This window comes from Dromiciops gliroides, chromosome 1 (assembly GCF_019393635.1).
Source record: "Dromiciops gliroides isolate mDroGli1 chromosome 1, mDroGli1.pri, whole genome shotgun sequence".
In the NCBI taxonomy this organism is placed as follows: domain Eukaryota; kingdom Metazoa; phylum Chordata; class Mammalia; order Microbiotheria; family Microbiotheriidae; genus Dromiciops; species Dromiciops gliroides.
Window position 1 is genome coordinate 137,473,416 of NC_057861.1, and position 17,377 is coordinate 137,490,792.

Below are 17,377 nucleotides of genomic sequence, written 5' to 3' on the forward strand. Positions count from 1 at the left end.
TTTATTTGTACCAATTGGGAGGACTCGGCTATAGATTATTAAACTTGAGTGTATATTTATTTGCTTAAAGACTTAGATGTAGAGTGGAAGGATAATTACTAATTATCTTTCAGCATCAATGCATAAATAACTTTATCAATTAACTTCAAGGCCTTGAATTTCTTTGTTCTACTTGTTAAGTAGGTATCAGATTTAACTAGACACATTTGCCAGTGAAGACCTGACTTACCTCCTCTTATTTATTGTACCTACACCAACTTCTCCAGTTTCATCTATTTTTCCTTTTTACATTTTCCTTGACCTATATTTACGCTATGCTAGTGGACTTCCTTCAGCTTCCTAGAGAGATAGCGGGTCCAATTTATTATGGTCCCTCTTCCAGAATTCCATAAATCAGGAAATACCACTTATTTTAGCATTAACTCTACCTCTCCTCCCTGATTAGGGAACAGTCTGCTTGCTGTCACAACTTTTGCTTTCTGTCTGTCCTCATCATGAACTCTTCCTTTTCCCTACCTCCCCCAGTGCTAAAAATGCTTTAAGATTAGTAAAAAGATTTTCCTTGATATCAAATAGACAAGCCTTATATGGTATAGGGATAGTGGGGATTCAGTTTTCTGCTATCATCCTATACAAAGATCACTTGTATTCACCATTTATATTGGTGCAATTTTATATAGGGATTTAACTTTCCCCACACCAGTTATATGGAACTGTGCAGTAGTTTTTTTCGGTTATTAAGGTAACCTGAATGGTAAGTAATGTTCTCCATTTTATAAGTAAGGAAGTTAAAATAGAGGCGTGACATTCACAGGATGATGTCATGGAGGAAATGTTTCTGATTCAAATGTAGTAAGCTCTGGATAGAGTGGTAAGTTCTAAAATGCATATTAAAAGAAATCAAACCTGTCAAGGGTAGACTTGCCCTTAGGCAAGTAACAAAATAACACTGTGGTTGATCATGTTAAGGTTCGGTTTCCTGCTTAGGTATCTCTGGAACAGTACTCCCAACCTTTCAGCTCTCCCTGTTCTACTTCCAGGGAGGTCTCCACTTCAGAAATCCAAGACCCATATTCATCCAGCTTGGTGTCAAGTGGGCTGTTGCTGCCAGAATTATCTTGTGATTATTTGAGAGATGTATCAGTTTCTTCTGAAGTACAATCAACTGTAGAAGCCTTTGTAGCAGGTGTGTAACAAGGCAAGTGCTCAGCTGCTGCAGTCACTACTCTTGGAGCTGCCTTCTTGATTACATGAGGATTCAGCCTCATGAATGGTTCCACGGAGCAGTGCTTGGTTCTTTGGAGCCTTATGTTTCTTCGGCAGCTACTGATGGAAATCCTACTCAGTAAAACCTGATATCCACAATCATCAATATGAAGGCACCAGGAAGTACTGAGAAAGGAGGGTTATAAACTGTTCCTCACAGCTGTGAAGCCCAAATGGAAGTTATTGTTTTCTTTAAATATTACAGCTGTTACTACTGCGCATGACTGGTACAAGCAAGCTGAGTGTTCATATTGCTAAGCAAACGTTTCCCTCTACATTTATTTGTTTGCGTAAATTTTGAATCCTAGAGTGACATTTTATCATTTATCATCTTATCAGGTCTTTGTTCAAAATTAACTTGTCATGTTCTAAAGTGTTTTAGTAAAGGGAACCTAAATGAACTTTTCAATGAGGCACAGTTGCTTTAAACTTCTGCTGCCACTCTTGTTACATTCTGATGTCAGCTAGTGCCAGAATGTACCAGTATACAGCTAATTGTGTATGCTGGAAAGCCTTTGGAACATTATTGGTGCATCTTAGTCATAGTATGCATAAAAACTATTATGGTGTCCATGGAGAGGTGCTCCTGGCCTCCTCCATTCTGAAACTGTTCCTTGATGCTTCTTGTGGGTGATTTATAGAGCTCTGGATAGAAATAAAGGAAAAGAAAATGGTCTGGAACTAATTCCTTAAGGGTCTCTTAAAGTTTTGAACTGCAGTAAGACAGATCCTTACCCAGCCAGTGTGGCTGGGTCTCTGGAACATCCTACAAATCTACTAAGATTGGCTTCGTTTCTTTAGCCTTTCTTTATGAATTACTTTAAAATATGATGATAAAATTTAGTTTGAACAAAGACTTGTTAAATGTACAACATTTGTGATGCCAACATGGAAAGTATAATTTTTCCAGGAGTAGGTTTAGGAAGAGTTGGGAAGGATTTAAATTTTTTTTTTTTACTGTGACAGGTAACAGATTTATATATTGCAAATAAGCCTAACAAGGCCACTTTCCCTAATAAAGAATCTAGAGGTTGGCAAACTTTGAGTTAACTGGCTTTGCCTGGTAGCTAGCAGTACAATAACAGACTTTCTTCTTTTTGGGGGGGTGGGGGGGGAAGGCAATTGGGGTTAAGTGACTTGCCCAGGGTCACACAGCTAGTGTTAAGTGTCTGAGGTCGGATTTGAATTCAGGTCCTCCTGAATCCAAGGCCAGTGCTCTATCTACTGTGCCACCTAGCTGTCCCTTTTCATATACTTTTAAAATTGGAAAATAGTAAAATCAAGAAACTGACCCTGAGAAGATACTTGCTTGTTTTTCACAGTTCTGGAGGAACTGTGAACCAAACTAGTATACATAAGCATATGGCCATTCAAGGACATCTGAATTTATAGAACACATGTCAGCTCAGGTGAAAAATCCTTTTGTAGGATTTTAATTTAAGCCTATTGTGCCTTTCTTTTTTAATTGATAGCAGTTATGGAAGTCATTTCTTTTGTCAATTGGAGCTTCCTTATATAGGTATACTTGTATTTATCTATAGTTTAAAAGGCCACTTTAAAATAATTTCCTATGGTACCTGTGATGTCTCAGAGTTAATTTAAAACAGTAAATAATTGGGTTAACAGTGTTGTTTGGGGTGGTGTGGTATAAGTGAATGTAAGCACACTAAATAAAGTTTTAGAATTAAACAGTTTCATTCCTATTCATTATAAGTTTATTTACCCTGAAAAATGTTTTCTGAAGAATACAGGAATTTCATGGATTGAAGGCTGTCTATTGAATGGTCTTGGTAGTTTTTGCTCCAAGTACCATATTAGAGGGAAAAACTTCTCTTGCAACATGGATTATTTTCTATATATTTTTTGCTTTTAGAAAGCCAAATCTACTCTCTTACAGAAAAGTTACCAGTAGTGGTCCAAATAGACTATCTTAATTAAAATGAAAATAAGGCTTATATGCACTTTGGTCTCCAAGTAAATACTACATAGTGTTTACTTGTATATTCACTAGAAAAATAAAGCATGATAGTTTTGCTTCCAGTATTCCATAATATTAACTGAACGTTACAGTGAAGAATTTAAATGATTTTCATCCTAATCGCTATTAATTGAATGAGACTTGAGTTTCCCACGTAAGTGTCCAAGCTTCAGAGATTTGTGTTATTTTGGTTTGATTATAATTGGAGATCTTGTTTGTTAATGGCATTTTTACCAGCCTGAGGGATTATTTCAAAATTGTAGATCAGCCTCTTGACTAAGATCATTATCTAAAGTAAGAATATAACTGTAGGCACTTATAAAATGCATAGTTTATAAGCTCTGCTCATAGGAAAGGGTAATTTTGAATTTTAAGCACCTTTGTGTTGTTGATGTCATAGCATTCTTATCTTTACAGACTGGAAATATTATTTCTATATTCCATGAAACTTACAAGCTTTTAAAGAATTTTAGGTTACTGATGACTTGAATTTTGTGGAAATTTAAGGTTTTACAATTTAATTCTGAGTGAGATGTAGGAGGTGTTGTGTATAATATAAACTTCTTTTCTTGAAAGCTATTATCTAATGCTAACCTTACTAAACTCCGTCATGTAGGGTAAGAGGAATTTCAGGGACAGAACCTCGAGGGTAGGGTTGAAAGAGTATGGGGTTAGGCAGCATGACATATTAGAGCACTGGGTTTAGTCAATCTGTCTGCTCCTTAATTACCAAAGGCAAATAAGTTAAGTTGTCTGGTCCCTTTCAGCTCTCAATCTTGTGTCCCAGGCAAAGTTGAAATAATTTAAAAAAAAATCTAATTCAGCAAAAGCTCATTGACTTAATGTAAACAAGAGAATTAGTTTACCCCTTCCCCTCCCAGGCAAATTGGTATTAGAAAAGCAAAGGTGAGAACTGTATGATAGAGCAACTGCAATCCTAGTCTTTGTACTGGTAAAGTTCACTAACTCTAGAGTGTTTCTAGAATTTTTGTTGATGTTCTTAATATGTTAGTTATTTCTGGGCAGTGTGTACAAAGATCATTTCTCATCCTGTGTCTATATATCCATTCTAATGAAAAAGCATATGGTCTATAATAAGTATTATTAACAATGATTTGAGCACTAATGCCCTGCTCAGCAATAATGTATAATGCTTCACCTCAGTTTCCTCATATATAAAATGAGGTATTTTGATATAATTTCTATGATCCTTTCCAATATAAATGCTTTGTAACCCTTTCTGTGTAAAACTATATAGTCTTTTGTGACTTTAAAGGCAAGCTACTAAAGTACTATATCACTTTGTTCTGTATTACAATATTAATTAATATTTGTCAGTTGTCATAGCCCTAACTGTTAATTTTTAATAAAGAGGAAAGAACTGTTATGCTTTAAGGAAGAATGGAATCTTCTCAGGAATAGGAATCATCAAGGTAGCCAAAAGCGAACTTAAATTGGCACCTACCTAGGTGGTAAACACAAGCTGCCTGATAGCCCAGGCATGATGAACTGTTGTGGTTCTGCCTCTTGGGACATTGTCCTTATGCCTTTGTCTTGAACTTTTCCTTAGTTCTGACTTTAACTTTATTTTTCTGACTTTTGTGCTCCCCTGCCTCACCCATTCTGCTCAGCAAGGTTGTACCAAAGGTCTTGAAGGGATCAGTGTTGTAACCAGTACTAGGTTGCCAGGCTCATTTAAGGGGATTGAGCCTCTTTTTTTTTTTTTTAATTGGGGATACATTCTCTCTGCCTAGAAAAAGTAAAGATTTTAAATAGTACCAAATCTATAGGTTGAATGGTACTGCCACCATGGTTTGTACGTTCATCCCTACCTCACACAACCTTGGTACCAAAAAAGCCTTTGTAATGGATTGTACAGAATAGTGGTCAGATAAGTCTGCTAACCAGGGATTAGATAGTTGAGATGTAAGTGAAGTGGACTGCTAAAAATTTTAAGCTAAGTTTTATTCTTCTATATCTTTAAACCCCTTTGAAGAGATTGATTTGATCTGAATTTGTCTCAAATGATATCTTTGCAATTACTAAAATGTGTTTATCTAGTGGAGGGAATGGGGGAGGAGTATGGATAATTCAGACTGGGTAAGTGCTCTTGAATAGTCTTAGATTGACTAAAAGTAACTGAAGTGGTAAAAGGAGTCATAAATAAGTGGTAGTTCTTCATAATCTTATACCTTAATATTGGTGAGGCTGTATTTAAAGAAATGACCAGGCATATATTTTAAACTTTGTAAGCAATTTAATTCAGGTTTGTTTTCCTTTGAACTGGATTTGTGGTTGCAAATGCCAACGTGTAGTATATATAAAATCATAGTGGACCCTGCCAAATGAAGCAATTAGCAGTCTCTACATAGAACGTTGTCAAATTTTTTTTAACATATATAATGTAACGGAATTAATGTAATCTTTGAAAAATGACTTGTTAACAAAATGCATGTGATTTTTATTTTGGCAGTTTGTTGCATATTCTAAGGACCCAAACGTAAGGATTGGTGGCCCATCTTGTTTTTCCTGGTTTATGACTTTCGGCTTTGTGGAATACGGCTGAGATGAAAGGATTTATTGAAGATGCAAACTACTCTGTTGGCTTGTTGGATGAAGGAACACATCTTGGAAATGTTATTGATAACTATGTCTATGAACATACCCTAGTAAGTAAAAATTTTAGGGTCTGCTAACATGTTATTTAGGGTTAAATGACCTGCATGTTGAGTCTGTCTTGTCCTGATGGGATTCAGGGTGGTCACCATTATAACCCTTCCCTGTGTCATTTCCTATTATCTGTAGTGTTCGCCTAATCAGTCTCCGCTTCCCTACCCCTCCAAAGAGGGAGATTTCCTTTTTTTTTTTTAATTATTCGTTCATTTACTTAGGACTCTATATTTTTATGATTCTGCTTATGTCACTTTCCATCAGTTCATGTGTCTTCCAGTGCCTCTGTATTCATTTAACCACACTGCTTTTATGTACCATATCCTATATAGTATTTGCCCAATCGATAGGTGTCTACTTTATTTCTAGATCTTTGCTATGCCAGAAAGTGCTGCAATAAAAATTATAGTGACTTTTTGTGATGTGTTACAAAGCCCATGATGGCTTTGCATGATTACCATTTTCTCACAAAACTACCCTTTTAATGATAGGCTATAGAAAACATTTCCAGAAATTTTATTCAGATTTGTTGGCTTCTCTGTCTCTGGACAGTACTGATTCTGTTTTCAGCAGTTTTTCAGAGATTATAGATAGGGACTCAGAAATCTACAAATTGCTTCAGTGTCCTGAGAGTTTGACCACCTTGGTTGAATTTGAAGACACTATAGGCAGTTTGGGAGCATTTTGCCTATTAAATGCTTTTGTTCTGAGGATTATTTCTACTTGTTAGGAAACAATATAAATGAGACATTTTAGTTCTGCCTTTTTAGTAGTCTGTCAATATTTCTTCTATCCCACCCAACCTGTTGATCCTCTAACTATGAATTTTTATTATTATCATTGTCTCTACACATATATCCTACTATTTCTTGTTACAAATACTAGGGACAAACTGCAGTTCATCCTAAGCTTCAAATCATTCATACTATTTTGTGTTCATCTTTAATTTCCTGCCCTTTCAAGCTTCTATCTCTTGTTTCCTGTCTTTTTTTTTTTTTTAGTCCAAGTTAGTTGGTTTACTTTGCACTTTGTTTTTGAACTGCTTTCTCATTTCTTTGTTGTAAATCAGTTTTTGTTTGGCATTGGAATTTGATCAGATCATCTTTTTTCTTCAGTTTCATCTGTAGACTCTTAGACCATGGGTAAATCATATCTGTGCCTTTTCTGAATTCTGATATTTCTTCCCCCAAAGTCTAAAATACATTCAGATTCTTGACTTTATTGCTAGAGGTTCTTCTAAGAGGAGCTGTTCCAAAGACTTGTGTAAATATGGGTCATACAAAGGTCTGGAGTTGTCTGTTTCCTTCTACAACCTTTAGGTCATTGAAACATCTTTATTTTGGAATTTCTTGGAACATGCCGAGATAAATGACAAGAGTTTAAAGTGACATTTAATCTAGAAATAAAGGAGTTGAGGAGTTTGAACACAATTTTTTGGTAGTGAAAGTGAATAACTTCCTATTTCTCTATCTTTTTAATTCTTTCATAGACAGGAAAAAATGCATTTTTTGTTGGAGATCTTGGGAAAATCGTGAAGAAACACAGTCAGTGGCAGAATGTTGTGGCTCAAATAAAGCCATTCTACACAGTAAAATGCAATTCAGCTCCAGCTGTTTTAGAGATTTTAGCAGCACTTGGAACTGGATTTGCATGTTCCAGCAAAGTAAGTGGGTTTTTAATGTTTTTTTTTTCCTTTTCATTAGACCAAAGCAATTTTGTGCTTTATTCTAGGAGAGTGTTGGGGACTGTGGACGTTTGTGTATACACACACATATATACACACACTTAGAGGTGTGCTGTGTAAAATAAAGCCAAGGAGGGAAGTTCACGGTCAAAATTATTTTCATGTGTTTTGCATTGGTTTTTTGTTTTCTCAGCATGAAATGGCATTGGTGCAAGAGTTGGGTGTTTCTCCTGAAAACATCATTGATATAAGTCCATGTAAGCAGTCTTCTCAGATAAAGTATGCAGCGAAAACTGGTGTTAACATCATGTCATGTGACAATGAAATTGAATTGAAGAAAATTGCACGTAATCATCCAAATGCTAAGTAAGTGCAAAATTATACATTCTTGGATTTTTCTAATTACTGTAGGGTTCTTTATTTTTAGCTGCGAGTAGCCTACTAGATTGGCAAAAGGAAGATAAAATAGGACACCCAGCCTGTATTAAATTTCATTTGAAATTCCAGTAATGGACAGTGCTAATCAGCGTTTTCATATTTTCTCACATTAGATTCATTTGCAGTTTCTGGGATAATACTGTGTTTTTCATTCTAGGAAGAATTGGTTCATTTCAAGTAAATTTTGTAAAATGACCTTTAAAAAACAAACCTTGTGTCTCTCCTCCCTCCCCCCCAAAAAACAAGATTAGCAGACCCATTTATGCTTATAAATTATAGAACCAGTTATTTGCTGGTTTGGGAGTTCAAAAGATTGAATTGTTTGAATTTCCCTGTTTCAGACTAGATATGTGAAATTTTTAGATAAAAATGAGTAACTGATCTTACCAGCACCCTTACCAGCCTAAAGAAAGGAATTTTAGCCTCTCCAACTAGCTTGGATGGTAGTAGTAGTGTTTTGTTTGCTTTTTTTTTTTAATCTCTCAAGCTTTTTAATAAATGAGATAGGTGTGTGCTACCAGAATGAAATAGCAAGGTAAACTGGTAACAAAAGTCCTTTTGAAGCAATTTACTTGGGGGGGGGGCAGTGAGGGTTAAGACTTGCCCAGGGTCACACAGTGTGAGGCTGCATTTGAACTCAGGTCCTCCTGAATCCAGGGCTGGTGCTTTATCCACTGCGCCACCTAGCTGCCCTGAAACAATTTATTTTGTCTGAAGATTGGGTGGGTGGTTTTTAGGGACATGGTAGGGTGTAGAGAAGTGTACATGGTTCAAAATAAATATTGCTGGAATAAAAACTCTCTTTGGTATTTCACACTGAAAGAAAAATTTATAAAAGGCTAGCTAAAGATTTCATTTAAGATTGTTGAACAGTCTTGGTTTTAGCTTAATTTTTAAAAATACAGTCAACATGTACTTTATTTTACATGATAGCATTTGGCAGAAAAATTGTATGACTGCTGGGGGAGGGGGGGAGAAGGTAAGTGGATTTTTTTAGGGCACTTAGTGAAGAGCTATTTTTTATTTAAGATAATTGTCAGACCAATTAAAGCAAGTTTAATGAGTCAGTGCAAATTATTTATAGTTCACAGTAGTATAATGGTGTTGAATTCCATATCTACTGAGTTGAGCACAGAGTAAGAAACTATTGCCTGTCTTCTCTCAGGTGCTAAGCCTGATGGAATATAGGTAAGTTGCTTCTGCTTGTTGGCAAATTATAGTAGAGCTGTTTTTTTCACATTTTCCCTAACTGTGTTTACTTTGACTCTGTTATTTATATCTCCTTATATTCTCAGGCCCAAACTAAATGGTGCATTTAAGATAGTTGGGGTGGTTTGTTTTCTTTTAATACAATTGGAATGATTGACCTATCCTTCTTGTTTTCTGGGCACCTAGTATTACCTTTTTTTTCCTCCCCTGAGGCAGTTGGGGTTAAGTGACTTGCTCAGGGTCACACAGCTAGTGTAAAGTGTCTGAGGTTGGATTTGAACTCAGTAGTATTAATCTTTCTGGAATTTCTCATCAAAGAAAGCTTCCAGCCACCCCCTGGCTTTAGTCATTTTTTTATTTAGAAAATTCCGTGTAAAAATAATTTTGAAATTCTTATTAACTTTTGTTTTGGTTGCAATTAGGTTGATATTTACAATTTTTTAATGTAATAATTTAAAGGTTAGGCCTACATAGGCCAAAATACTAAGATAAAAGGTCCCCGACTATCTTAGTATTACTTTTTCCTGCTTTAAGGGCGGCTTTTTGAAGGCTTGCTAATTTTTTTTTTTTTTTGAACAATGCTATTTCTCTTCATTATTCAGTCTTTACAAATTAGCCAGGTGAATTTATGGACTGACGCACTTCATTTGAAAGTAACGTCGTCTTTTATTACAGAACCCACCTGACTCTTGGTGCTACAACAGAGTCTTAAACTTGCTGAATTTCCATATTCCCATCCTTGTTAGCTCCATGTTTTAGGCCCTAATTGCTAGTTTTTTCTCTATACAGGATTGTTTTTCATTAGGTTCACTTGACTCACCGACGATGAATTGAGAGAGCACTGGAAACATAATCAACACACTTCTGACAATCTTCAGGCTTCACATGTGCTGATGATGATGTAAACCAACTGTGCCCCAATCATCTTCCCCTTCTCTTAGGCTCTTACTACACATCGCAACAGAAGATATTAGTGGAGATGAAGAGAGTAACATGAAGTTTGGCACCACACTGAAGAATTGTAGGCACCTCTTGGAATGTGCTAAGGAACTTGACGTCCAAATAGTTGGTGTTAAGTAAGTTGTAAAAATTATGCTATTACTTACTATCAGTATAACTTTGCTAATTCTCAGGAGTTCCCAAATTTTAATCAGTATAAAATATAACTTTAGAATCTGTCTCTTTGAGAGTTTACACATACCCATTTTTCTGAGTTTCTGTATTTGATGGACGTGAATTTTTTTCTCTTATGGAATTAACTACCATAAAACTTTGTTTTGCCTGATGTTCTTTGTTGAATTACTTATGTTTTGCTGAATATGTGATTGCATGCTCAGAAGTATATCCTGTCTGGGTTAATAGCCTATAAAAGGAACAGTTGTGTGTCTGCTGCTGTTAAATTTTTTATTATTTATTTATTTATTCATTCATTTATTTATTTATTTATTTTGCGGGGCAATGAGGGTTAAGTGACTTGCCTAGGGTCACACAGCTAGTGTCAAGTATCTGGGGCCAGATTTGAACTCAGGTCTTCTTGAATCCAGGGGCAGTGCTTTATCCACTGCATCACCTAGCTGCCCGCTGCTGTTAAATTTTGTTTGTAATAGAGTTGTGGGGTCGTTGATTCATAACATTGTTAACACTTCACTATTGCTTAAAAAATCAAGTTGGTTTCAATACCTTTGATTGCAATATATTGCTTGTGTCAAATTTTAAAGTATGTTGTCATGGATAGACTCATGTATTAAGGAGAATTAATTGTATGGTTGAATAGTGAAGTAAATTTTTTATAAGAAACCTTTTAATGCCATTTGCCTAAAAAAACCCAACAAAGTCATTTACCCTGTTTTTAATCTTTCAGGTTTCATGTTTCAAGCTCTTGCAAAGAACCTCAAGTGTATATTCATGCTTTATCTGATGCTCGATGTGTCTTTGACATGGCTGTAAGTTCTTACCATTTTACTCTACTTGTAGCTTTATTAAAAGTAGTATCTAGCTCCTAAAATGACAAGAGACTTTAAATTTTCCATAAGATAAATATAACAACTAAGAAGAATTAGGATATGAAACTTTTTGTTGTTTTAGCTTTCTCCATTAGTGGAAATAATTAAGGAACTGTTGGTATTCTATAAGTAAAAGGATAAATAACTATTATTAGAGATTATCGTTCATAGGGTTTAGAGCCAAATATGGGATCTTAGGGGTCTCTAGTTTCATCTTGCAGATGAAGGAACTGAACCCTAGAGAATTTAGAAGTTATAGGTAAGTGGCAGATAGGGTATGAACCATGTCCTTTGATTTTAAATATGGTGTCCTTTCTACGGTACTATGGCTTGTCTTGTTCTATTTAGGCTGAATTCCAAATTGGATTTTTTTCTAAGATGGATTTGTCTGCATTTTATAAAGCTTTGTAAATGTATTCCTTGTCATTTAGGGAGAATTTGGCTTTAAGATGACCATATTGGACATTGGCGGAGGCTTCACGGGTAGTGAATTTCAGTTGCAAGAGGTAAAGTTATATTGATTCATAATGGTAAAGTTATTGTTTCATGATGCTCATTAATGGGCATAGCAATCACTTCCCCTATCAAAGATTTTAAGAAAAACATTAACAGTGGAGTTTCATGTAGGGTATCAGTGGTTATAGTTCAGGTGGAACAAGGAATTCTAAGAATTGAGCAATTCACAAGAATCATGTCTAGTTAACCAGTTTAGGCTTATTAAATTAGTCTTTTATATTCAAAACAGAGGAAGAAAGTTCAAAAGAACCTATTATCTTATATCTTTCTTGTCTTTTTCTATTCTATAATTCACCTTGTCTTGAACTAGTTACTGTTTCCAAAATGGATAGCAATTCTTGTGAAATTTAACAACAGAGGGAAAAATGGAAAAGTGCTGCCTTTTTATTCACATTAAATAAATCTGTCACATGAATGACCACATATGCCACTGTAAATTATTTTAGCAATTGACCACTTTATAGAAGATTTAATGGCACTTGAACTTCTTGACAATTTCTTGTTCTTATATTAAATGGTTAGACTTCATATTGTATACAGTTTAGCCACATTCCCAGTCATTCTCTCTCTTTTTTTTTTTTTTTTTTTTTTAGTGAGGCAATTGGGGTTAAACGATTTGCCCAGGGTCACACAGCTAGTAAGTGTTAAGTGTCTGAGGCCGGATTTGAACTCAGGTACTCAGGTACTTCTGATTCCAGGGCCAGTGCTCTATCCACTGCGCCACCTAGCTGCCCCAGCCAGTCATTCTCAATTCCTTGTTCTCCCTTAATCCACATATCCAGTCAGTTGTCTGATCTTGTCTACATCCACATCATCTTCTGTTTATCCTTTCCCTCTTTTCACAAAGCAGTGACCCCCTTTGGGGCCCTTGTTGCCTCTCTCTCGTGACTGTTGCAATACTCTTTTGATTTGTTTCCCTGCTTTAAATCTCTGCAGTCCATCCTTTATATAGTTGTGAAAGTGATTCCATTTATAGCCTATCCCCATTCTTTTTAGCTCTTGTTTAGTCATTTCACTCAGGTTGGACTTTTGTGACCCCATTTGGGGTTTCCTTAGCAAAAAAAACGAATGGTTTGCCATTTCCTTCTTGTCATTTACAGGTTAGGAACTGAGACAGACAGGGTTTAAGTGAATTAAGTGTTCAGGCTTACACAGCAGCTAGATTTGAACTTAGGAGATGAGTCTTCTTGACTTAAGGGGGCCTGCCACTATCCATTGTGCCACCACCTAACTGCCCCTTTTTAGGGGCATCCATTCCCACCGCACTCTGCAGTCCGGATAGACTGGCCTTCTTTCTGGTCCTTAGATGCAAAACCTCCTCTTTCCTATGCCTTTGGTACTGAATGTTCTCTGTACTTAGAATGCATTCTCTTTTCACCCTTGCTTCATAGGTTAATCATGTCATCAGCCCATTGTTGGATGTCTACTTTCCTGAAGGATCTGGCATTACAGTCATTTCAGAACCTGGAAGCTACTATGTGTCTTCTGCATTCACTTTAGCAGTTAATATCATTGCAAAGAAAGCTGTTGAAAATGATGTTTCCTCTGGAGGTAATTAATTTCAAAAATTTTGAAGTGTACAATATAAACTTTAATTTCTTTAGGGGAAATAATTCCATTTCATTGCCTGGGGTTAACTTCCCCCGTACACATTGAGTCAATATTATATTAAAGAGAATCAACAAATGCTAGAAGAGTCTGCCTGCCACCTGTATTTTTACCTTTGGTGTTAGGAGACAGTTGTTAGTCTCTTGAGGTTTATGTGTCTAAAATAATAGTACCTTATTCTCCTAATATTACACCATTCAGAACACCAAAAAGCACTTAGTAGGTTGTCTGATGTGTTGAGAATATTTGTCACTTTTACATATTTAAAAACAAAAAATTAGTCATAAATTCTTTATTTCCTTACCATGAAATACGTGTGTTCCATAGATAAGGTTCTTTGTCTTTGCTTCTAATTTCAGTCCAGAGGGAGCCACTTGAAAGAGGGAGCATGTTCTACTGCTAGTCTCAATGTTTATATTATTTTTTTTTAGTTGCATTGCATGATTGCGAGGACCCAAAGACTATTTTTAGCAGTTTCTGATCAGTTAGATGCTATCAGCAATCTTGATAGATGTTATTATGAGTTGTTAGCTTTTTTTCTTTGAACCCATCTTAATAAAATGAGATAAAACTTCGTGGTTCCTCTAATCGTGTTCTCTATATTTAAGTATGACTTAGATTTTTAGTCATTGTAACTAAAATTCAAATTATCTTAACCTTTTCTTTCAGTAGGAAAAACCGGGAGTAATGAACCAGCCTTTATGTATTACATAAATGATGGTGTCTATGGTTCTTTTGCAAGTAAATTGTCTGAGAACTTGAATACCATCCCAGAGGTTCACAAGGTAAGAGCATTCAGTCGTTTAACAAATAACCTATTAGATAAACACACGCACACACACAGAATTGGGTAGTGTTTTTACACCGGAGGGTAAAGCATGGGGGAGGATACAAAGAAGAGATGTCTATTGCCCTTAGAAGATTTTGTCCAGTTATGTCTTGGGAATTGGAGGGAGGGAAGGATAGTGGAGGATGAGCAGAAATTTTAGAATTTTCTGATGAGGTACTTAAAACATGAAACTTTTTTTTTTTTTTTGTAGAAATACAAGAAAGATGCGCCTCTGTTTACAAGCAGCCTTTGGGGTCCATCCTGTGATGAGCTTGATCAAATTGTGGAAAACTGTCTTCTTCCTGAGCTGAATGTGGGAGATTGGCTGATCTTTGATAATATGGGAGCAGACACTCTCCATGAGCCATCTGCTTTTAATGATTTTCAGAGGCCAACTATTTATTACATGATGTCATTCAGTGATTGGTAAGATGTGATTATTGTTTTTTTTTTAACCTGGGTAGGAGATTTGGAGTTTCATTTGGTGACAATGTGTTTATTTGTCCCTATCTCTTCTGCTTTTTGTGGCTAAATTCTTTAAGAAGGCCGTCTATAATGCCTCATTTTCCTTCCGTCATTATTTACAGTCTGACTTCCAATTTCGGCGTCCAACCAAAACTGCCATCTCCAAGGTCATTTACCCTCTTTTCCTTGATACTCTTATCTCTCTAGATTTTCAAGACACTCTTCTCCTGTATCTCTTATGTGTCTCCTCCTCACTTGGTCTTGCTGGTTGGATCCAGATCACTTCCATTAGCCAGGAGTGTCCCAAAGGTTTCTGTCCTGGGTCCCTTTTTGTATTTTTTCACTTGATGATCTTATCAGCTCCCATGGGTTTAATTATCTTTATGCTGATAATTCTCACCAGACCAGCTCCAGACACTTTGCTGACCTTCAGTCACACATCTCCAACTGCCTTTCAGACATTTTGAACTAGATGTCCAATATATAGCTTAAATTTAGCATGTCTAAAACTTAACTCTGTCTTTTCCCCAAGATCTCTATCCTTTCAAACCTCACTATTGTTGTTGAGTACCACCATTGTCCCAGGCTTTGCAACATCTCTTGTGCGTACTCCTTTGTCTCCTCTAACACTACCTGAGGCCCCTCATCACCTCATGCCTGGACTGGCCTGCTGGTTGGTCTGCTTGCCGTGTCCCCCATCCCTCTCTTTCACCCTTCCCTACCCCCTACCCTCACATCACCCTTCACCCCCTCCAGTGGCTCCTTAGCACTTGCTGCCCAGGATCAAATATAAAATGTTCTGTTCAGTTTTCATTTTTGTTGTTGTTGTTTTTGCAGGCAGTGGGGGTTAAGTGACTTGCCTAGGGTCACACAGCTAGTAAGTGTTAAGTGTCTGAGGCCAGATTTGAACTCAGGTACTCCTGAATCCAGGGCCAGTGCTCTATCCACTGTGCCACCTAGCTGCCCCCTGTTCAGTTTTTAAAGCCCTAAATAACCACTCCTTCCTTCCCCTTTTCAGTCTTATGCTATCTTCCTTTCTTTTCCACATATTCTTCAGTCCAGTGACATAGGCCTCTTTTCTCTTCCTCAAACAAGCACTTCTCTCTCAGCTTTGGGCCTTTTCACTTGGCTGTCCACCATGCCTGGAATGCTCTCTCTCTTCTGGCTTCTTTCAAATTCTAGCTAAAATCCCACCTCCTACAAAGTTTTTCCCAATCATTCTTAATTCTAGTGCCTTTCCTATGTTGTTTTGTATTTATCTTGTAAATAGTTTATTCGTATATAGTTGTTTCCTTGTTGTCTCCCCCATTAGAGTGTGACTTTCCTGGGGGCAGATACTACTTTTTGCCTTTATCTTTCCTTGGTGCTTAGTGTGCATGGTACTTCATAGATATTTTTGACTGGCTGGTTACTTATAACATGAAGAATGAATGTTTTTATGTGGATTCAGAGTAATAATAGTGTTTTCTTTACACCACCCTGAGGTTAAATGGTGTAAGAGGTAGAGTCAGGAATGCCTCTGAGTTCAAGTTACCTGCTAGGCAAATGAGCCCTTGAGGAGCGTTGGGTGGTTTTTTTTGTTTTGTTTTTCAGTTAAACCTTTATTAAACACTGATATACACAGCTGCCATATGCCTTTGAATAATTTGTGTCAAGTGATTAATTTCAGATGTTTTCCTTTCAATGCTATAGGTATGAGATGCAAGATGCTGGAATTACTTCAGACACAATGATGAAGAACTTCTTCTTTGTGCCTTCTTGCATTCAGCTGAGCCAAGACGACAGCAGCTTTTCCACTGAAGCTTAAAACAGGCATTAACGCTTCCTTTTAGACCTGAAGTTGCAAGTTAAGCTTGTCTGGTCAACATTCCAGTGTGGAAGAAAAATTGAACAATCTTAACTATTCACTCTCCAAAACTTGAAAGAAATTAGTAATAATAGCTAATTGGGACCAGGCAAAACCAGCTTACAACTACAATTCTTTGGGGTGAGGTGGGAATTAGATAATGTGTCCAGATTTAAACTTACCAGTTGTCCAACCCCTAAGCGTTTAAAATAAAATATGCAACAAAATGGATGACTTAGTGGAGATGGAAGCCCATCACTTGGGTTCCCCATTATAAACCGTTTACATACAAGTACACAGTTTTTATACTAAGGATTCCTGTTAGAAAGTCTTGTAAAGTTATTGTCTTTCGCCCAGATATATCAAATGTCAGTGGAAGACCAGTGTGACTTCATTTAGATATGTTTAGTGTATTTAGAATGTGTAAATTTGTGCTTTGAACTGTAGTTTAATAAATGTAAAATTGCATCATAGTATTTGTTGTATTTGACCTGACGTAACCCTTGTATGATTGCAATAAAATTTTGTGTAGATTTTACTGTTTTTTCAGGCTAAAACTTGGGGAAAGGGGCTAGTTAGCAAAGGTAGTTTTGAAATAGATGTGTATATGACTGTTTGAAAGTTATTTTTCTTTAGCCCATTATTTCAAGTTTAGTTTGGCAGTACTTTAATTTTTTTCAATTATTTAAGTTTTCAATAATTTAAGTAAAATAAGTTTGATAAATCATTGTGAATTTCAGATTCTTTACTGGAAAGTTGACATGTAGTTTGCAATGTTTATTAAACATAGTATGTTTCTTTAACAATTCTAACACCAAAAATGTTGAACCTGCAAGCCCAACAGTAATAAATAAGACATCTGTAT

The 17,377-nt window shown here is 36.2% G+C and overlaps 1 protein-coding gene across 3 annotated transcripts in view; it reads left to right on the forward strand.

Annotated features, from left to right (window-relative positions):
• Window positions 1-17,046, forward strand: part of AZIN1 (antizyme inhibitor 1) — a 30,817-nt gene extending 13,771 nt beyond the window's left edge. The window contains exons 3-13 of one of the 3 annotated variants that reach the window (XM_043981878.1): window positions 1,041-1,186; window positions 5,718-5,913; window positions 7,404-7,577; window positions 7,792-7,964; window positions 10,187-10,321; window positions 11,107-11,188; window positions 11,680-11,754; window positions 13,156-13,315; window positions 14,042-14,157; window positions 14,413-14,627; window positions 16,359-17,046. In XM_043981878.1, coding sequence (XP_043837813.1) covers window positions 5,812-5,913; window positions 7,404-7,577; window positions 7,792-7,964; window positions 10,187-10,321; window positions 11,107-11,188; window positions 11,680-11,754; window positions 13,156-13,315; window positions 14,042-14,157; window positions 14,413-14,627; window positions 16,359-16,473 — 1,347 coding nt within the window. In that variant the 5' untranslated portion in view covers window positions 1,041-1,186; window positions 5,718-5,811 and the 3' untranslated portion in view covers window positions 16,474-17,046. The remainder of the gene's footprint in view (window positions 1-1,040; window positions 1,187-5,717; window positions 5,914-7,403; window positions 7,578-7,791; window positions 7,965-10,186; window positions 10,322-11,106; window positions 11,189-11,679; window positions 11,755-13,155; window positions 13,316-14,041; window positions 14,158-14,412; window positions 14,628-16,358) is intronic. The other 2 variants (XM_043981867.1, XM_043981886.1) reach the window with 2 other exon arrangements.
• Window positions 17,047-17,377: the final 331 nt, after the last annotated feature.